This window comes from Puma concolor, chromosome A2, assembly GCF_028749965.1.
Source record: "Puma concolor isolate L17-30 chromosome A2, mPumCon1.1.hap2, whole genome shotgun sequence".
In the NCBI taxonomy this organism is placed as follows: Eukaryota; Metazoa; Chordata; class Mammalia; order Carnivora; family Felidae; genus Puma; species Puma concolor.
This window is the reverse complement of record NC_141668.1, coordinates 160,302,547-160,324,409: the sequence shown is the minus strand read 5'-3', so window position 1 is coordinate 160,324,409 and position 21,863 is coordinate 160,302,547. Positions and strand designations below refer to the sequence as shown.

Genomic DNA, 21,863 nt, shown 5'->3' with positions numbered 1-21,863 from the left:
GCCTGTTGAGGGGCTCGAACTCACAAATGGTGAGATCATGGCCTGAGCTGAAGTTGATGCTTAACCAACTGAGCCACCCAGGTGCCCTGAGGGCAGAAATTTTTAATTTAAAACAGCCACAGCAATAAAAACAACACCTCATGATAAGATTATGCAGTTAGAAAGTATCTCAAATAACAGGATTCGTATTGTTGTAATTAGTACTCTTTTTTTTTTTTTTTTCCCCAACGTTTATTTATTTTTGGGACAGAGAGAGACAGAGCATGAACGGGGGAGGGGCAGAGAGAGAGGGAGACACAGAATCAGAAACAGGCTCCAGGCTCCGAGCCATCAGCCCAGAGCCTGACGCGGGGCTCGAACTCACAGACCGCGAGATCGTGACCTGGCTGAAGTCGGACGCTTAACCGACTGTGCCACCCAGGCGCCCCTGTAATTAGTACTCTTAATCTGTTAGATTATTGAACAATTTATCTCACTATTGCACCCTTCCATTTAAAAATGTCTCTGAAACACTGTATTGCAACAAATTCGATTAGAGCAACTGGGTCATACACATGAGGTAATGCCACATTGCTTTTTTTATTGTGGTAAAATCTACATAATAGAAATGTTATCATTTTAACCATTTTTTAAAAAAAGTTTATTTATTTATGTTGAGAGAGAGAGCATACGTGAGCAGGGGAGGGGCAGAGAGAGGGAAAGAGAATCCCAAACAGGCTCTACCCACAATGCAGAGCCTGATGTGGGGCTTGATCCCACAAATTGTGAGATCATGACCTGAGCTCAAGAGTCAGACGCTTAAGCCACTGAGCTGCTCAGGCACCTCTTAAGTCTAATGTTATTTAATTAATTAATTAATTAATTAAAAATTTTTTAAACATTTATTTATTATTTAGAGACAGACACAGAGTGTGAGCAGGGGATGGGCAGAGAGAGGGGGAGACACAGAATCGGAAGCAGGCTCCAGGCTCTGAGCTGTCAGCACAGAGCCCGACATGGGGCTTGAACTCATGAACCGCGAGATCATGACCTGAGCCAAAGTCGGACGCTCAACCGACTGAGCCACCCAGGCGCCCCCTAATATTATTTAAGATATTTACATGGTTCTAAAGTCAAATATGCAGAACAAGGTATAAAGAAAAACATCCAGCTTGTATTCGTGGACCTTCCATCATGTTCTTTCCCCCCTCCTCAGGTAACCATTTATAATTTTTTCATGGTCTATTGTTCCATTTGTAAAACACCAGTGCGCACGCGCGCGCGCGCACACACACACACACACACACACACACACACACACACACACACACACCCTAGCTGTTTTCCCTCTTAACACTGTTGTTTCTGGAGATTTCTCCATGCCAGTATATATGGACACTCCTCATTCCTTTTCACAGCTGCACAGGACTCCATCCTGTGGCCGTGCCTTGGTTTATTCAGTCATTCCCTCTTGATGGACTTATGGGCTATTTCCAGTCTTCTGATATTTTAAGTCGTGCTGTTATGAAAAGCCCCGCTCATTCACCTTTTCTTAGTTTTGCAAGGGAATCGTTGGGATATATTCCTCTAAGTGGAGAAATGCACATATAACTTTGCCAGATATTACCAATTTCTCCTCCCCAGGGCTTATATCTCTTTCATTTGAGCTGGTGGACTCCTCTACATTCTTCAAAACCTAGCTCCAATATCTCCGTTACCATGAGGCCTTCCTTTGTCCTCCAGCTCTCTCCTCTTGACTTTCCTAGCTCCGGGCTCCTTCCTCTGGCTCAGCCCTGACACTGAGAGGTTGGGAGTGTCTGTGTCCAGCTTTGCACTCTCTAGAACTGGGAGCTTCTTGAGTGCTGGCTCCAGGACTGAGTCTTCTTAGGGCATTCACACAGGACTGGGCACAGAGAGGTGACAGTAACAGGTTTTCTGTCTGAATGAAGGATAGCCCCATAGCCCTCCGCCTCCCTGCTGGTTTCTCCTGGGCCAGGGGAAAAGAACCAGGTCAAGCTGGCCAGTACCCTTGGTTGTGCCGCCTGCCTTTTCACTGAGTCACCTGCGCCCAAGGGTGGTAAACTCAGCGTGGGTGCCTGTCACCTGTGGCTCCCAGGCAGAGGAGTAGAACCTCCTTGGGGTCAGGGAGACCCCCTGTCCAATTCAGTCTTCCCCACTCCCTGAGTGGGGCACCTCCCCTCTCCATGCCTTGATTTCTCCATCTGTAAAATGACAACAATAGTGTGTCGACCTCCTGGCCTTAGCACAGGAATCAGTGATATAAAACCATATGCAAAATCACTGCCCACCATTTACTTATTGGCTATTTACTGATTGTTGAGGTGAAATTCATGGAACATAAAATTAATCATTTTAAAGAGAGTAGATAGTTCAGTGGTATTCAGTCCCTCTACAGGGTTGTGCAACCATCACCTCTGTCTAGTTCCAGAACACTTCCATCACCCCAGACGGAAACTCCATACTGATTAAGTAATCACTCCCGGCCCCCCACCCCTCCCCTCTGCCCCTGGCCACCACTACTCTGCTGTTTGTCTCTAAGAATTCCCTTCACATAAATGGGATCATACACTGTGTGGCCCGTGGTGACTGGCTTCCTTCAGTCAGCATAAGGCTTTTGAAGTTTGTCCACATTGTAGCATGTCAGGGTTTTGTTCCTTTCTACAGCTGAGTAACATCCCGTTGTGTGTATATATGGCATTTTGTCTACCCATTCATAATTTCATGGACATTTGGGGTGCTTCCACATTTGGCTTTGCAAGCGGTGCTTACAAAGGCGTGTACATGTACTAGTTTGACTACTGTTTTCTTTTTTTAGTTTATTTATTTATTTTGAGAGACAGAGACAGAGAGAGAGAGAACGTGAGTGGGGGTGGGGGAGGGGCAGAGAAAGAGGGAGAGAGAAAGAATCCCAAGCAGTCTCCTCATTGTCAGTGTGGGGCCCGATGCGGGGCTCGAACTCACCAAGGGTGAGATCATGCCCTGAGCCGCGATCAAGAGTTGGACGCTGAACCGACTGAGCCACCCAGGTGCCCCCTGAGTACTGTTTTCAATGATTTGGGGTCCATGCCTAGGAGTGGACTTTCTGAGTCCTAGGGTAACTCTGCGTCCAACTTTTTGAGGGGCCACCAAACACTTTATATCTCGGTTGCCTCACAAAGCCAGTGAAGAGAGAATTCTAAGCAGAGAATTCTAAGTCCCCATTTTGCAGCCAAGGAAACTGAGAGGTGGGAGAGGTGGCCCCACACCATCCTGAGGCTAATGACCATCCTGATAACCCCTGTCTGCTTCGTGACCACTGGGTGCCAGACATTTGCTTCTGGGTGTCAGAAGAGGATCCTAGGATCAGGCTCTGCATCGTCCCCCGTTTCTGGAATCTGACAGATCTGGATTTAACTCCCAACTTGGGCAAGTTGCTTCCTTCCTCTGAGCCTCTCTCTCTCTCAATGATCATAACCCAAGTCCTTCCCTTATTGTGGAGAATCAGTGTGGTAATGTAGGCACAGGATGGACCCTATATCATGCTTTTGATTTATGACGGATCAAACCAACAAAAAAGTGGTCTAATGAGGCTTGGTGGGGGTGGGGGGGGGCGGTGAAGTAACTTGGGGAAAGTCCCACAGCAGTTGGTGACTGGATCCGCGATGCAAGCATTTTTGAGAAGCTTCCTGAAGCTTAACGCTTCTCAAAGCTAGTGAGGAGAGATTCCTGGGGAGGTCCTCTGGGGTGGGAGGCAGCTTGCAGCTCTGTTGCTTTGCTCTTTGGGGGGCTGAACTTCGACCACACAGAATCTTGCTGAATCAGCCTGGGGAAACCTGTGGTCATGAGCCACAACTGGTTCCCTGGTGGAAGTCACCTTGGCCCCAACCCACTCACTCCTCCGGTCTGTTCTACAGTTTACACCAGCACAGGGGGAGGGGAGGGTGACTTCCGGTGCCCCAGGCAGGCCTGGGCCAGGCATTTCCTTGCTTCCAGGAATTGGCTCCAAGTGGTCCCTCTGTTATGGGGCACGCTTCTCCCTTCTCTCTCATTTCCGGGGTGCATACACTAGGACTTTCAGGATCTGGCTTCTACTAACCCCTCTGACCTCCTTTCCCAGTGAGTTCCTTGCTGCAGCCCACTGGCCTCTGGCTCCTGCAGGATGCTACCCTCATTCAGCCCCAGGGCCTTTGCACTTGCGGCTCACTTCGCTTACAATGCTCCAATTCGTCTTCCTATCAGTCAGGGATCACACAAACACCACTTCCTCCTAGAAGTCTAGCCCTGACCAGCCTCTTTAAACTAGATTCCCAGTCCCTCCCTGTGAGCTCATTCCATTCACCATGATCCTTACCTGATATTATCTTATTCATTTGTTTATTTATTGTTGCCTCCCCCCCCCCCCATGGAAACTCCAGGAGGGCAGAAGCCTCTCTTACTCAGTGCTGCGTCCCCAGGGCTGAGATCAGCGCCTGGCACATAGCATTCAGGTGTTCAGTAAATGTCAGCCGACCTATTGACCACCGGGTTTCTTATTAGAAAGAAATTTTCTTTCCTCCTACACTGGATCACGAGGATGAATACCTGTTTATGTTCAGCATCCAAGTCCTGGGAAGCTCCCCAAATGGGCCACGGGAGTTAAAAAATCCTGACTCTATGGGGCACCTGGGTGGTTCAGTCGGTTAAGCGCCCACCTTTACTCAGGTCGTGATCTCACGGTTCGTGGGTTCGAGCCCCGCGTCGGGCTCTGTGCTGACAGCTCAGAGCCTGGAGCCTACTTCAGATTCTGTGTCTCCCTCTCTCTGCCCCTCCCCTGCTCACACTCTGTCTCTCTCTCTCAAAAATAAATAAATATTAAAAAAAAAATTTAAATCCTGACTCTGTTCCCATTAGGCTGTGTGACTTTGGGCAAGTTACTGCCTCTCTCTGGGATTCCAATTTGTAAAAACAAAGTTCTTAACCTCCCTTTCCCCCCTCAAAATCTGGTAAAAGCTATGGCTCCAGGTGTCTCCTGAAAAGACGAACTCATGCTTTTGCACATGATTTTAAGGGATTTAACGAGCCCCCAAAGTCCAACGCTGGACTCCCTTGGGAAGCTTGGGAAGGGGGCATAGAAAGGCTCCTGGAAGAGGGGGCTATTGCGACTGGGTTTTGAGGGATAAATAGGATCTGGTCTGGCAGGAAAGGGCATTCCAGCAGAGGAAACAGCTTTCGGGCATTTGAGGGAGGGAGGAGAAATAATCACCCACGTTTACACAACCTTTGCCACTCAGTCCCTCCAGGGCGGCTGTGCCCGGCCAGAGCCACAGGCTACTTCCCCTCCCCCCCCCGCCCCCCCCCCCCCCCGGCCGGGCTCCTCCTGCCGCTCTCGCGCCCCCTTTGGTCGGAGCGTTATATTGCAGCCAGAGGGAGCCGGTTGGAAATCTCAAGTAGGGAGGGCCGCCTAAGTCAGCATCCTGCTGGGCTCAGAGCCCTGCGCGGCGCCACCTTTCCCGGAGGAAACCCCGAAGTCCTCCCAGTGGCCCATCAGGTCCAGCACGATCTGTCCTGCCACCTCCCAGCCCTCCTCTGCTCCCACTCTCGCCCTTGCTGTCTCTGCTCCAGCCTCACTGGGCTCTTGGCTGTTTCTTCAGGCACAGTGAGCCTCAGGATCTTTGCACAAGTTGTGCCCTCTGCCTGGAACACTCCACCTCCAGTGAAACCCTTCTCTCCCTTCCCGTCTCTGCTCAAATAGCACCTCAGAAAGGCCTTCCTCATCTCCTTACCTTGCTGGATTTTCCTCCATAGCACATGTCACATAGAATAACCTTTTTGCTTCTGTATTTCTGGTTATGCTTTCTTTAATCTCCAGAAAGCAGGGATGCGCATCGTAAAACAACGCCTGGCCCTCCCTGGGTACTTGGTGTTTGTTGAATGAGTAGGTGCTGTGTGTCCCCTGGGGCTGGGGAAAAGGGAGGAAATTTGAAAGACCCTGTCTACCTGCCTAGAGCTCACAGCTAAAGGAACCATTCCAAGAGTGATTTGATTGTGACTGAGGACTCCCAGGGGCTGTGGCTGCATCCACTGTGGGCTTAAACTGAACCCAGAAGTTAGGGAAGCCCTCAGAGAAAATGGACTTTGAGCTGACACCTGAAAGATAAGTAGGAGTTAGCTGAGCAGGTGAGAGGGAATAGAATTCCAAGCAGAGGGAAATTCCAAGATGTGCAGCAAGCAAAGCCTTTGAGGGGAAAGATAACCTTGACGGGTTTGGCAAAATGGTTCAAGTGGCAGTGAGCAAGAGTGTGGTGAGTGATGAATTGGAAGGAGTTGTTTGCTCCACCATTCACCCCACACCCTGGAACTGCTCTGGTCTTTGTTTCAAGTCTCTGAATTATCTTTTGCCTTGTCTCCACCCTTCCGCCCCCTATTTTGTATCCTGGGAGGCTGGCTTGTATGAATCACTCAACCCTTGCCTTATGGCTTCTGGTTGGGTTCCGCCAATAGGGAGCCACAACAGGCATTGGAGGGAGGGAGGAGACTGAGGTCCGGGTATTAATATCTGATCTCCTCTCCTGTGTGGTCCACGCAGGCTGGCTGTGTCCCTCAACCAACAACTCCTGCCAGGTAGTCCTCTCTCTGCACATAGCCGTATCAAGTCCAGGTTCCAGCAACTGCTTTCGCCCCATAGCCCCCGCACCTCTGGGGTGGTAAAGGTTCCTGGCTGCGCTGTCTTTTTGAAATAGTAGTTTTGTTACTCTCTTTCCAAATTACCCCATTTGAGTGTTCTGTTTCCTGCTGGAACTCTTTCTTATTTTATTGGGGTGAACTTCACGTAATATAAAGTTAACCATCTTAAAGGATATAATTGGGCGGCATTGGCACATTCACAAATATTGCTCAAACATCACTTTTGCCCAGTGGCAAAAATTTTCCATCGCCCCAAAAGGAGACCCTGTACTCATTCTCCTTGGATACGGCCTCACTCCTCACAGCCCTCCCCACCCCCCCAACCCGTCCATCCCTAATGTACTCACCATCTCTATGCATTTGCTGATTCTGGAAATTTCATAGAAACGGAATCATCCAATGTGTGACCTTTTGTGTCTGGCTTCTTTCACTCCATCACATCACTGTGATGTTTTGGAGTTTCGTCCGTGGTGTAGTAGGTCTCAAGGCTTCATTCCTTTTTATGACTGAGTAATGCTCCCCCGCACGGCCGGGCCCCATTTCCTCAGCCCCTCATCCGTTGATGGACGCTGGGTTGTTTCCACCTTTGTGGGCATGCGTGTACGGGCGAACATGCAGGGACATTGAGTCCCTGTTTTCGATTCTTTCGGTTACATACTTAAGGAACTGAGTTTCTGGCTCATATGGTAATTCCATTTTTAGCTTTTCGAGGCACGGACTGATTTTTCATAGCGGCTGCTTTCCCGGAAGTCTGCCGTGAGCTTCTGGATGCCCGGGAAACTCCCTTCCCCTCACTCCCGCCGTGTTCCTCCTTGGTCCACTTGCACACACTTTTCTGGTACCGTCTCCCTAATCTGGCCGCCGCCCCCGTGTCCTCTCCTCCCACTTAGGTTGCTGTTTGTTGATTGCTGCCAGGCTGAGGATTCTGGTGCTTGGGAACCGCAGAGCCCTGTCCCTTCCTAGGGCCTGGGCCCTTTGACCTCTGGGCACAGGCCAAGGGGATTGTTCCTATCACCACGCTTCCTCAACCTCCCAGATGTGGCTCATCTCCTGCAGCTCCGTGCTTCTGCCTATCCTGTCTCTAAACGTAGCTGTGATTGGTGCTTCTGTCTCCCCATTCTCTTCTCTGTCCACCTCCTCCCGAGGGACCTCACTGACCCGCCCCCCCCCCCCCCCCAAGCATCCAAGTCTTCCCAAGACAGCTGACTCAGTCAGAGGTGCACTTCTCAGGATGGGCCCAGCCGCCTCCCGCCTCCCGGTGCCTCTCCTTGGCAGACAGGATTTCTCAGCTTCAGCACTGCTGACATCTGGGGCCAGATCATTCCCTGGGGGTGGGGGGTGGGGCCGTCCTGTGCCTTTAGCAGCATCTCTGGCCTCTGCCCACTAGCTCCTCCCCCTCCACAGCATGACAACAAAAAGTATCTCTGGACATTGCCAAACGTCCCCGGTGGGGGGGAGGGGGGGGGAGACAATCTGCCTCAGTTGCGAAGGGCTGGGATAGCCCAAATCAAAGCACAAACTCGATGTGCGGTTAGTTGTCTAGCCCGTGCTCTGTGCCAGGCATGGGGCTGAGGACCCTGTAAACACCACTTCATTTCGTGGTCATCTCCTTCATTTTATCTGTACAGGGATAGAGGCTTCCGGTGGCCACGTGACTTGCCCAGGGTAACACGGCCAGGGAGCCTACTGTGGTCAGTGCCTCCTCATTCCCAGGCCCTTCAACTTGCTTCTCCTTCCTTGTCCCCATCTCTCTGAGGGCAGGGAAGCTGGGCTGACACCCTCTCCTCTCCTCCTCTCCTCCACTGTTGCCCGGAACCTCACATCCAGCCTGTCACCAATGCAGACGTTCCCCACATCCTTAAAAAATCCACATTGCCCCCCAAATCAATAAACTCCAGTGTTCCTTAAAACAAACCCATTAAAGGGGGCTCTTCTCCTGCTCAGGCACCACCCATGGCTCCCCATTGCCCACCAGATCAACACTCAGCCACTTGGACTGGCTTTCAAGGCCCTTCCCATCCATGCCTGCCCTCCTTCTCACCTCTCACATCCCAAGGCCAGAGAAAGCCACCTGCCCAGCCACACCCTTGGGTTTCTCTGTGCCCAAGCCCCACCCCCTCTCCTGCACCTGTTGAAATCCAACCTCTCCCTGAAGTCCCAGCTCAGATGTCACATCCTTCACGTAGCCTTCCCTTCTGCCTCCGTCCAAGCAGCAAAGCTTCAATTATTTGTATTGTCTCTTCTTCACTTAGAAACACCGGCCCCTCTCACCCTTACAGAGGGCCCAGCGCCTAATGAGAGAACACTACTGAACCGAAGAGGGTTAAAGACTTCAGCCAAGTTTACCACCTGCTGGGATAAGGGGGCCTCTTACACTGGCTTTAAAATTCCCTCCTTCAAGTTTTCAAGTTTCGAGCCCTCTGTGTCTGGTTTTCTGGGATTTAGGAGAGATTGGTGTGCTAGTATTTCCCAAAGTTGCGTTTAGGAATCTTCCATTTTTGTCTTAATCCACCAGACAGATGGCTTCTGATGTTGAAATTTGTCACTCAATCATCTGGCACCACTTTTGTTCCATCTACCTATTACTTTTTTTTTTTTTTTTTTTTTACTTAATACTTTTCTTTCAGTGGTCTCGCTTTCGAGCCTTTTTTCTTTTTTCTTTAAGTTTTGTATTTATTTACATAATCTCTACACCCCATGTGGGGCTCGAACTCACCACCTCAAGATCAAGAGCCGCATGCTCTTCTGACTGAGCTGGCCAGGGGCCCCTAAGCCTTATTTATTTTAAAGCAAAATGTATACAATGATCATTATATCCACAAGGCTGTAGATTTGATGTCCAGGGTGAGTCTATTTTTTTCTTCTTCTACGAGTCAAAACAAATCTCTCATTTAACATAAATATATCAAATAGAAAATGAATAGACCTACCTTCTCCATGTGCTATCTAAAATGACTAAGATACTTTGTATCATGCTTTGGACACTTGTATCAGACTTTGGGAATGAGCCAGAGTATCTTCTGTGTGGTTCAGACTTGTGAAAATTCATGTATTGATTCACTCACTCGTTCATTCTTTTCTTCCCCAGCTTTATGAAGGTACAATTGACAAAGACAAATTTGAGGGGTACAACGTGACTCAACATTTATTCTTGTTTTTCAGGTTTCAGCCGGCCACCTGACACCCAGGTCAAATAGCAGCACCCCCCTCGGCCCCGTTGCAAAAACCTGTTACATGCCTTCCCTGGTAAAAATTTCCTGCTGGATATGTTTTCTTTATTTTCTGTTTTCTCCACTTCAGCTTCAGATCCACAACGACAAGGATTTGGGCTGTTTTTATTCTCTGCCATATTCCCAGCCCCTAGAACCACACTTGCATCTTTCAACAGCAGGTCCGGTGGCGCCTGGGTGGCTCAGTCGATTGGGTGTCTGACTTCGGCTCAGGTCATGATCTCACAGTTGGTGAGTTTGAGCCCTGCGTCGGGCTCTGTGCTGACAGCTCAGAGCCTGGAGCCTGCTCCGGATTCTGTGTCTCCTTCTCTCTCTGCCCTTCCCCCATTCACGCTCTGTCTCTATGTGTCTCTCAAAAATGAATAAACATTAAAAAACAAAGAACAAAAAACAGCAGGTCCGACCCGCTGCACGGATGTATTCCAAGCGCCACCTAGCCCAGCACCAGCTGATCCTGGGGACTCACCCTCAAGGAGACCCTGGTCTCGGGGGGAGTCAAAGCCAGCTAAAGCAGGACTTGCCTGATTGAAGGTTGCTTGTGGATCGGGCGGGGAAGCCACAGCTTTCTCTGAACGAGGGCTGAACATGGAATTGGTGGTCAGGATTTGCTGGTGAGGAAGAAGGCTGGAAACTCCATGGTGGCTAATAACGGCAGTCAGCACTTACCTAGCACTTACTGTGTGCTAGAATTCAGAAGTGCTCCCTACACCTTGAAGCAGGGTTTCTCAACCTCACCACTATTGACATTAGGGCTGGATCATTCTGTCTCTCTCTCTCTCTCTCTGTTTTTAAATAGGCTTCATACCCAGTACAGTCTGACACGGGGCTTGAACTCACGATCCTGAGGCCAATACCTGAGCTGAGATCGAGAGTCAGATGCTCACCCGACTGAGCCACCCAGGTGCCCCAAGATCATTCTCTTTGGCGAGGGGCCATCCTGTGTGCGCATTGTAAGGTGTTTATCAGCATTCCTGGCCTCTACCCACTAGAGGCCAGCGGTACCCCAGCATCCAGCTGTGATGGCCAAAGTGTCTTCAGACATTGTCAGATTGTCTCTTGAGGGACAGGATTGCCTTGGGTGACAACTGTTATCCTAAAACATTACAGCAGTCTTCTGAGGTGGGTACACAGTGAGTAACCGATAAAGCCACCCGAACCCTCTGCCTCCAGAGTCCATCTCTGCCCATAGTGTTATGTGGCTTTGACTGTGGCTGTGACCCCTGGCCCCGTCCTCTGAGAGTCCAGCACAGCTCCAGGCCTGCTCCACCCCCTGGCTCCCATCCCCCAGGCTAACCAGCCCCATGACCAGACTTCCCACCTGGTTGGCCCCCAAAGCCAGGAGGGGATCACCCGTTGTCTGTAACAGGATCAAGAATTTATTTCTGACAGATCGAAAGGCTTTGGAATGGTCATCCTGGGGAAAACAGTCTGAACTTCCTTGCCCTTTCTTCAGTTTCCTTATGGTTCGCTGTGGTTTTAGCTTTGGAACTCACTGAGAGGAGGGCGATGTCTCCTTACAGCTTCAGGCTTCTCAGTGTCTGGCCTGGCTCCTGCCTGAACCCAGCCAGTCGTGCCTCTCCTCCAGCTGCCAGCATCTGCCTTAGTTTCCCCAGATGAGCCTGCAATTAAGGTCGGAGGCTTTGATCTCTCTAATCTCCTGTGGCTTTTTTAAATTTTTTCTTTGACAGATATTACCTGGGTGTCCAGTATGCACAATGCCTTTTGGCCCTGTGGAGGCAGTGGAGAGCCAACGGCCAGCTGTGATTCCTCCCATCTGTCTGCCCACTTGCCCAGATCAGTCACCCACCCACCCACTGACCCAGACACGGGTATCTCTTCCAAATCCGGGGCGGGACTGACCCTGTCTGGATCTATCTGGAGCAGATAAACTGGCCAAGGACAACATCTTAGTGGGATGGTCGAGTTGGCTGACGGTGGGTGGGTGGGGGTGAGAGGAGCAGGACCAGAGTCTGGTGTGGCTTGTTGAGGCTGGAGGTCTTCCTGGAGGAAGAGAGGCTGCAGCTGCCAGTACAGCCCCAGGAGGGTGGGTTGAATCCAGAGGGAGCAGAACGGCTGGCTCCCCAGGGCCGATGGAGCCTGAGGATTCCTGGGGCCGCGTGGGGCGTCAGGGTTGCTGGCTTAGGGACCCCTGTCCAAGCGTGGGAGCAGGTCCTGACGTGTGGGCTTTGAGGGTGCTGGTGCAAGAGGAGGGTGTTAAGGAGCGGGCCTGAGGGGGGATCTGGGCACTAAGTGGAGCCAGGCATGGGCAGAGGGGCAGGGAGTGTGGTGGTTTGGGGATGCTGGGTGTTCAAGTCTTTGTGTCTCCAATGTCTCTTTCGCTGTCTCTGCGTCTTTTTCTCCATCTCTCCACCTGTCGGTCTCTCCATCCCCGGCTCTGCGTCTTTCCCTTTCCGTCGCTCTCCACGCATCCACGACTCTGTCTCTGGTTCTCTCCGTCTCTGGGGGCCTAGCCTCGGTCCCCGCCCAGAGGCTGGCGAGGCCGGGGGCGGGCCGGGGGCGGGCCTCGCGGCGCGGCCAGGCGGGGTTAAAGGGCCCGGCCGCCGGACGGCGCGGTCAGAACCGAGGTTGCGGTGCGGGCGGATCTGGATCCCGGATCGAGAGGCCGAGGCCGAGACCCGCGAGGTGAGTGCGCGCGGGGGGCGGTAACCCGAGCGCGGCCGGGGCGCTGCGCTGTAACCCGAGGCGCCCGGCAGGCGCGGGTGCTGGCAGCGGGGACGCGAGGGGCTGCGCGCAGCCCGCCCCGGGAATCCCCACGACCCAGGCGGCGGCGGCGGCGGGTCCCAGAGGCTCCGGATGGGGGGACGTGGGCGTGTCCCCGACGGCCGCCGCTTTTGGGCGCAGTTGTTTTGAGCGCGCCCCTCGGAGTCCTGGGTACATCCTTCTTCCCGGGTTTCCGTGATGGGAAGGGACCTCAGGAAGAGCCCCCTCCCCATCAGGACCTCTCGGGCGGATCCAGGCCCTGCCCTGTGCCGCAGGGAGGACCGGAGTCACTCCACAGCGTCTCCCTCAGGGACTTTACGCCAGTGATCCGGCTGCCTTCACCGTCCCTCTCCCCACCCATGGCAGGCGCAGAGCCTGAAAAGAGGAGATGCCCTCCTGGGCCCCCAGAGTTGGCTGTGAGGGTTGTGTGAGCTCCTGCGGTTGGTACCAGCTGACGTTTGTTGGATGCGGGAGGGATGTATGCTCCCTGGTGTCCAAGGGGCTGGCCGTCCCCGCTTGGACCACGGGAGGCGGCTGAGACCTGCCAACTGGGGAGTCTCAGGCTGGAGGTGGGAGGGAGGCCGGGAGACAGTGGGGGAGCTGGGATTTGAACAAACCGGCCCTGTGTGACCCCAACATCCTGTGCCCTTTCCAATGGCCCCGGCCTCTCTGTATAGCCCAGCTTGGGTTTCTGAGCGGTAACATTAGCCCTGGACTGGTGTCCAGTGGTGACCTGGGTTGGTATCCACAGAGGGGCTTGGATGACTCCGCAGACGGAGAAGGCGACCCCCTCCCGCCTCCCTGCAAGCCTTGGACCCCATTCTCCAAATCCCAGATGACTGGGCAAACACTAACGAATATGGTGCCAGCCCCAACAGCAAGGAGAGGCACCTTTGATCTGGGGCTTGCGGTGTCCCAAGCCCTGAGCTGAGCACATTAAAAATGTGGCATTGTTATCAAAGCCCTGTGAAGTGGGTAATACAGTTCCTGTCTTACACATGAGGAAATTGAGGCTCAGACAGGTGCAGACATTCACCTGAGGTCACACAGCTCTGAGGTGGAGCTTTATGGAATCCTTTCCGAGGCTCGTGTCCAAGTGCTGAGATGGTGGGCAGAGGCAATTGCAGTTCTGGGATGGTCTAAATGACTGGTGGTTTGTAAACTTCTTTTTCTGTCAGGATCTCCTTTGGGCCGAGGAAGCTGTGGGCGACAGCCTACAGTGTGCCCACAGCTGCGGTGAGGCCCTCCTTCCCACCTCGATTTGCCAGCTTGGCTCTGCCCTCAGAACTGCTCCTGCAGCCCCTTCTCCGAACCCCAGAAATCTGGGGTAAGCCCCCTCTCAGCTCAGACTTCTAGGATCTGGCACTTTGGGAGAATAGGAGTCTCTGGGGTCAGGCAGCTCTTTGGCATAGAGAGGGTGTTTGGTTGGCATGAGCAGGGAGAGGAGGCAGGCTGTTTTGACTACGGGCTTCCAGAGTGAGCGAAGGGCAGGGCTAGGATGTGGGGCAGTGGAGCCAGTGCTGGGTGCTTGGATGACAGGTGGGACCCAGGACCTGCAGTTCAAGGAGAGGCAACATGTGTGATTTCTGGTGGTGTGTGTGTCCGGGGTGTGTGTGTGTGGGGGGGCATGGTCGTGTCCTGCATTCCTTCTCAGGAGCCCACACACCTTGTATGACAAGTCCCTGACTGGCGGCCGGGCTAACCTGACAAACCAGCGCTCCTTGGGCGTGGGCCACGGAACCAGTCGCTGGCTCCTCCGTTTTCAGATAATGCCAGCCCCAGCAGGACAGGCGGGGCCACCTCTGCTGGGGTGGGGCTGCTGGGTGCCCTTGCCTGGTGTCTGATGCTCTGAAGTTTGCCAGCCTCTCACAGCATCCTGAGAGTGTCAGCTTTGCGTTTATCTCGCTCCAATAAACTAGTAAATAATAAAAGCAGGAATAATGGCTAAAATCTTGCATACCGCCTACCAGACCTCATCTCACTGAAGTGTCCCAAGCAACCTTTAAGGGGTGGCTCCTGCTATTGTTAACCCATTTCACAGATTGGCACATGGAAGCTGGGGGTGGGGACTAGACTACTCAAGGCTGCTGACTCAGGGGAGGCACAGGGCCGCGACTGGGACCCAGGCTGGTTTGAGTCAAAGACGCACATTTGAAATTTTTTTTTTAATACTTATTTTTGAGAGAGAGAGAGAAAGAGAGAGTGAGTGGGGGAGGGGCAGAGATAGAGGGAGACATAGAATCGGAAGCAGGCTCTAGGCTCTGAGCTGTCAGCACAGAGCCCGACGCGGGGCTCGAACCCACGAACCATGAGATCATGACCTGAGCAAAGTTGGGTGTTTAGCCAACTGAGCCACCCAGGCGCCCCAAAGATGCACATTTTAAAAGACGATGCAATCGGGAAACAAATTTTCATTTTATTTTTAATTTTTTTAAGTTGAAGTGTAATACAGGGGGTATAGGGAAGTGCACATTCTACAACTGGGCAGTTCAGGAGTGTTTGCGAATTGAACCCGCACATGTCACCAGCACTCAAGCACGAAAGGAAACGACTGTCTGAACCCCCAGAACACCTTCTCCCCAATTAAAGCATCTTAATTCATTTTTCATTAATTTCAAATAATTAACTTTTTTAAAAAGATTTTTTTTATCTTTTTAGGTAATCTCTACACCCAACGTGGGGCTCAAACTCACAACCCTGAGATCAAGAGTCGCATGTTCTACCCACTGAGCTGGCCAGGCAACCCTCAAACAATTAACTTTTTTATTTATTAAAAAAATTGTTTTAAATGTTTATTATTATTTTTTTGAGAGAGAGAGAGAGAGAACACGAGCAGGGGAGGGGCAGAGAGAAGGAGACACAGAATCTGAATTAGGCTCCAGTCTCTGAGCTGTCAACAGACAAACCATGAGATCATGACCTAAGCCAAAGCCGTCGGACACCCAACTGACTGAGCCACCCAGGCACCCCACAATTAAAACTTTATTTTATTTTATTCTTTATTTTTTAATGTTTATTTATATTTGAGAGAGAGAGGGAGAGGGGGAGAGAGAGAGAGAGAGAGAATGAGAGCATGTGCATGAGCAGGGGAGGGGCAGAGAGAGAGGGAGACCCAGAATCCGAAGCAGGCTCCAGGCTCCGAGCTGTCAGCACAGAGCCCAACGCCGGGCGTGAACTCACCAACTGTGAGATCATGACCTGAGCTGAAGTTGGATGCTTAACTGACTGAGCCACCCAGGTGTCCCTCAAATAATTAACTTTTAAACAGAATTTATATTTTAGAGCAGTTTCAGGTTTACAGAAAAACTATGCAGGAAGTATAGAGTTCCAAAACATCCATCAACTCCCCACACTTTCCCCTATTATTAACATCTTCCGTCATCTTCTGTTAGGATGATATGTTTCTTACAACTGATGAGCCAATGTAGACACATTATACTTAACCAAAGTTAATAGTTTACATTAGCGTTCATTCTTTGGGTTGTACAGTCAACTGATTCATTTTTATATTTATTTTTTTATTAAAATTAAAAAAAATTTGTTTAATTTATTTTTGAGACAGAGAGACAGAGCATGAGCAGGGGAGGGGCAGAGAGAGAGAGGGAGACACAGAATCCGAAGCAAGCTCCAGGCTCTGAGCTGTCAGCACAGAGCCCGACGCGGGGCTCGAACCCATGAACCGTGAGATCATGACCTGGGCAGATGTCAGACACTCAAGCGACTGAGCCACCCAGGCGCCCCCAGGCTTATTTTTTCATTTGAGTGGCATCTTTGTTAAAATTTTTTTTTTTACATTTATTCATTTTTGAGAGACAGAGAGAGACAGAGCACAAGTGGGGGAGGGGCAGGGAGAGAGGGACACACAGAACCCGAAGCAGGCTCCAGGCTCTGAGCTGTCAGCACAAGAGCCCGACGCAGGGCTCGAACTCACAGACTGGGAGATCATGACCTGAGCCGAAGTCAGACGCTTAATTGACTGAGCCACCCAGGGGCCCCTTTTCATGACCAAGTAATATTCCATCACACGAATATATCACAGGATACTTATCCATTCATTCATTGATGGACATTTGGATTGTTTCCACCTTTGGGCTATTCTGAATAGTGCTGCTATTCATATTCATATACAAGTATCTGAGGATGTTTTACATTCTTTAGTTTTAATTTTAATTTTATTTTATGTGAGAGAGAGAGAGAGAGTGGTGGAGGACCAGAGGGAGAAAGAATGAGAATCTTAAGCAGGCTCCACAGCCAGCATGGAGTCCGATGCAGGGCTCGATCCCATGCCTGGCATCGTGACCTGAGCCGAAATCAAGAGTCGGACGCTCAACCGACTGAGCCACCCAGGCGCCCCTGCATTCTATTGACTATATACCTAGGAGTGGAATTTCCAGGTCACATGAAAATTCTATGTTTAGCTTTTTGAGGAACTGCGAAGCTATTTCTCAAAGCGGCTGCACTGCCTGAAAGGTTTTTGCAGCACTTTCTTTCCGGGGGGGGGGGTGCTGGCAGGAGTGCTCTTGCTAGGGGTGGGCGAGTGGAACCCAGCTGCAGAAAGCAGAGGATTTAACTTCCCCAAGGCACTATTTATTGAGCTCCTCCCAGAAGCATCAGATGGACTTCTTGATATTGTTCCCATTTCATAGATGAGAAGACTGAGGCTCCCAGGGTGACAGCCAGCTGGGGATCCAGCGTGTGCTCTTTCTGCTTGGAGCAGCCGGTCCTGGGAAAAGCCTCAGCCCACGTCCCACATAGGGGGGTGGGCACGGCGGTTCAGAGCTCCCTGCCTCCTGTTCACCTGCCTTCCTGGGGCAGGGTCTCCTCTTTGAGGGCTGGTGCTTTCTCTTGTTTCAGTTCCTCCCCATTTCAGTATTTCAGGAAGACATTTCCTTTGTCAGGTTATCAGTGGGATTGTTCTGGGTGGGGGTGGGGGTTCTTGCTGTGACTCTACTTAGAAGAACCCCAGCTGCCTCGAAGGGCTCCTGGGAAGATGAAAGAAATGGCTGAGAGGGGCGCCTGGGTGGCGCAGTCGGTTAAGCGTCCTAATTCAGCTCAGGTCATGATCTCACAGTCCGTGAGTTCGAGCCCCGCGTCGGGCTCTGGGCTGATGGCTCGGAGCCTGGAGCCTGTTTCCGATTCTGTGTCTCCTTCTCTCTCTGCCCCTCCCCTGCTCACGCTCTGTCCCTCTCTCTCTTTCTCTCTCAAAAATAAGTAAACATTAAAAAAAAAAAAAAACCTTAGGGGCACCTGGGTGACTCAGTCGGTTAAGCGTCCAACTCTTGATTTCGGCTCAGGTTCTGATCTCACGGCTTGTGGGTTTGAGCCCCACATCAGGCTCTGCGCTGACAGCACGGAGCCTGCTTGGGATTCTCTATCTCTGCCCCTTCCCCGCTCTCGCTTTTTCTCTCTCTCTCTCTCTCTCAAAAAAAAAAAAAAATATATATATATGTATTAAAAAGACCCCAGCTACGTGCGTGTGTGTGCAGATGTGCACTTAATGAGAAAGCCCCGTTCTTCACTCAGCTGTCTGCCCAGAGAGCCTTCCCCCAAGAGACACACACAGGCCACCTCATCTGGAGGGATCGGTCTGCACCCTCTTACTCCGTGTATTTGTTTCCTGTGGCTGCTGTGACGAATTACCACGAACTGGGTGGCTTGAAACAGCACACATTTATTCTCTCAGAGTTCTGGAGGCCGGGAGTCTGAAACCCAGGTGAGGGCAGGGCCGTGCTCCCTCTGGAGGTTCTAGGGCAGAATCTCCTCCCTGCCTCTCCCAGCTTCTAGTGGCTCCAGGGTGCCTGGGCTGGTGGCTGCATCCCTCCAGGGTCTGCCTTTATCTTTCCACGGCTTTCTTCTCTTCTGTGTGTTGAGTCTCCCTCGGCCTCTCTCTTATGAGGAGATTTCGATTCCAGTTGGGAACAACCTGGACAATCCAATCCCGGATAATCTTCTCATCTCTAGTCCCGTCTGCAAAGACGCTGGCAGTTAAGATCACATTCCCACGTTCCAGAGACCTGATCTCTTTGGGGGACCAGTATTCAGCCACCTCTATCTCTGCTTTACCTCCTTCGAGACACGCAGTCTTTTTTTTTTTTTTTTAATGTTTATTTATTTATTTGGGGGGGAGGTTGTAGAGAGAGAGAGAGAGAGAGAGAGAGAGAGAGAGAGAGAGGGAGAGAGAATCCCAAGCAGGCTCCGCACTGTCAGCGCAGAGCTCAACACGGGGCTTGATCTCACAAACTGTGGGATCATGACCTGAGCCGAGATCAAGGGTGGGATGCTTAACCGACTGTGTCACACAGGTGTCCCCCGCCCCCCAGTCTTAACCGTTTTCAGTGAACAGTTCAGTGGCCTTAAGTACGTTCACACTGTTGTGCAGCCATCACCACCATCCGTGTCCAGAACTTTTCGGTCTTCTTCAATTAAAACTCTGACTCCCTATCCCCCCTCCCGCCGGTCCTGGTGCCCGCCATTCTGCTTCCTGTCTCTGAACCTGACTCCTCTGGGGACACAGAGCATTTGTTTTTTGTGTCTCTTATTTCACTTCACGTAATGTCCTTGAGGTCCATCCATGTTGTGGCCTGCGTCAGATTTCCCTTTTTATGGCCGAATAATATTCCAGTGTATGGATAGGCCATAGCGTGTGTATCTCTTCTTCCTTTCTTGGGCACTTGGGTTGCCTCCACCTTTTGGCCCTTGTGACCAATGCTGCTGTGAACATGGGTGTGCAAATATCTGTTTGAGTCCCTGCTTTCACTTCTTTTGGGGATCTCTCCAGAAGTGGGATTGCTGGATCATATGGTGATTCTATGTTTAATATTTTGAGGAACCACCACACTGTTTTCCACAGCAAAGCCGCACCATTTTACATCCCCACGAGCAAGGCATCAGGGTTCAAGGTTTCTCCGCATCCTTGCCAACACTTGTTATTCCCTTTCTGTCTCTCCTTGGTACCAGACATCCTAATGAGTGGTCATGTCAATTGCATGGCTGGTAGTGTAAGTCAGACCGTCCCAATGGGACTCCCCTAATTTGGTGATGATGCACCCAGCTGTTTTCCCAGGATGTGGTAACCAATAGAAACATCATATCTTCTGCGTGGATGATACAGTTGGTCATTGGCTGGTGGAAAAGCCAGTGACTCTGAGCCCCTAATGGAGGGAACCATGGGCCGGTGGTGGTGGTGGTGGGGGGTGGTGGGGACTGGGGACTCAGGTGAGGACCTGGAGGGTAGGGTTCCTTTAGCTGTGTTGCCCAAGGAGGTGGAGCACAGAGAGAACCCTTGGGTGTCTGGACTAAGGGCAAAGGAGAGATGAGGGCAAGACCTAACCATTTTCAGCAATCTCCTCGGCACTGTCTGAGATCTGTGGGCCCCCAATGTGATTGAGTTTGGCCTTTGGTAGGGGTTCAGGGGGCCTCTGTCAGCTCCCATCTCTCTTGAGTTAGAAGAACAGAGATTGAGTTGTGCAAACAATGGAGAGAATGGTAGGACCCAACTCCAAGGCCCACTTTAAGGCACCATAAAATGAGGCATGCACATCCCTGAGTGTGGAGCATGGCACATTGCAACGCTCTATACCTGGTCACTGTGTCATTAATATTATTATTATTATTTTATTTTTTATTTAAAAAATTTTTTTAATGTTTATTTATTTTTGAGACAGAGAGAGACAAAGCATGAACAGGGGAGGGTCAGAGAGAGAGGGAGACACAGAATCCGAAGCAGGCTCCAGGCTCTGAGCTGTCAGCACAGAGCCCGACGCGGGGCTCGAACTCACCAACCGTGAGATCATGTCCTGAGCCGAAGTCGAATGCTCAACAGACTGAGCCCCTATTTTCTCTTTCTTAATGATTTTCTCAACAACATTTTCTTCTCTGCAGCTTACTTTCTTGTAACAATACAGTATATAATACATATAACATTCAAAATATGTGTTAATTGGCCGTTAATGTTATCAGTAAGGCTTCCAGTCAACAGTAGGCTATGAGCAGTTCAGTTTTGCGGGGGGTCAAACGTTACACATGGAATTCTGGCTGCACAGGGCTTGGGACCCCCCCTAACCCCTGCATTGTTCAAGGGTCAACTGTACTTTAAAACGGTTCGTTTCATGTTGGGTGAATCTCACCTCAATTAAATAGAGAAAAAGAGGGAAGACAGGGGAAGGAAGGCAGCTAATAGAGAAAGTTTCTTCTGTGGGCAGCCGGAGTTTAATCCTGCTGTGGAAGCCTGGGAGTGCATGTGAAACTCCCATCTCGAGGTCATTGCCCCAAGGGGAGGAGGTATTTATCTGGCAACATTCATCCGTCATTGGTTAAGAGCTGCTTTCGGCGTGGAGGTGTACGTGTTTTAATTTTCCAACCCTCTGGCCAGCCAGGCATGGGCAGAGAAGTCAGGAAGGATGCCCTGCGAAGTGAAGACTGAGGGCATATGGACAGGTGTCCGTCTGGTCAGCTCGCTGAAGGTCACTGCTGGGGAAAGTTAGGGGGGTATCCTTGGTGTCTGGGACTCATGTGCATTGAGCACCTCCTGTGTGCCAGGTACCCTATGCTTGACCCCACAGGTCGTCTTTGTATGGCACACACATGGCCAGAGTGGTTCCTACCTGCACTGACCCCCATCCCGTGTGTTCTCGCAGGATGCTGCCCGTCACGGAGCACCTGCTGTACGTCCTGGGACTGGAGAAGACCGCCTTCCGCTTGTATGCGGTGTCTGCACTCGTCCTGTCCCTGCTCTTCTTCCTCTGCCGCCTGCTGATACAGCTCCTGAGGTTCTCCTGGTGTTGCTACATCACCTGCCGCCGGCTGAGCTGCTTCCCCCAGCCACCCCGGCGCAACTGGCTGCTGGGCCACCTGGGCATGGTGTGTGGGGCTGGGCAGGTGGGCTGGGCGGGTCCCAGGTATTCAGTAAGGATGACAGACCTGATGGTTTCTTTCATCCCCCAAAAATCTGGTCAGGGCCACAAACATACCCGTCTTCCAGGGTCTAAGTGTGATGGAGGCTCAGAGAGGGCAAGCCGTTTACCCGAGGTCACACAGCTGAGGCGAGGCAGACCTGAGTCGAAAGTTTTCTCTGTCATTTCAGGCCTATTGCTGTAGCAACAGGTACCAGTGCCCATGAAAGTCGTCGGGTTCTGTGATCCCCGGGCGGGGTGGGGGCACCCCTGTGGATTTTGCTCCACCCCACCCCCGATGTGGTTGCACCCTTTCTTTCATTCTCTTACCTTGCCTTTCATTTTTTTTTTTAATTTTTAATTTTTTTTAACGTTTATT

At 51.4% G+C, this 21,863-nt stretch overlaps 1 protein-coding gene across 1 annotated transcript in view; it reads left to right on the top strand.

The window, feature by feature from the left end:
• The first annotated feature begins 12,400 nt into the window (after window positions 1-12,400).
• CYP4F22 (cytochrome P450 family 4 subfamily F member 22) overlaps window positions 12,401-21,863 on the top strand; it is a 28,373-nt gene continuing 18,910 nt past the window's right edge. Inside the window, exons 1-3 of the mRNA XM_086698791.1 lie at window positions 12,401-12,515; window positions 13,772-13,920; window positions 21,230-21,452. Coding sequence (XP_086554917.1) covers window positions 21,231-21,452 — 222 coding nt within the window. The 5' untranslated portion in view covers window positions 12,401-12,515; window positions 13,772-13,920; window position 21,230. The remainder of the gene's footprint in view (window positions 12,516-13,771; window positions 13,921-21,229; window positions 21,453-21,863) is intronic.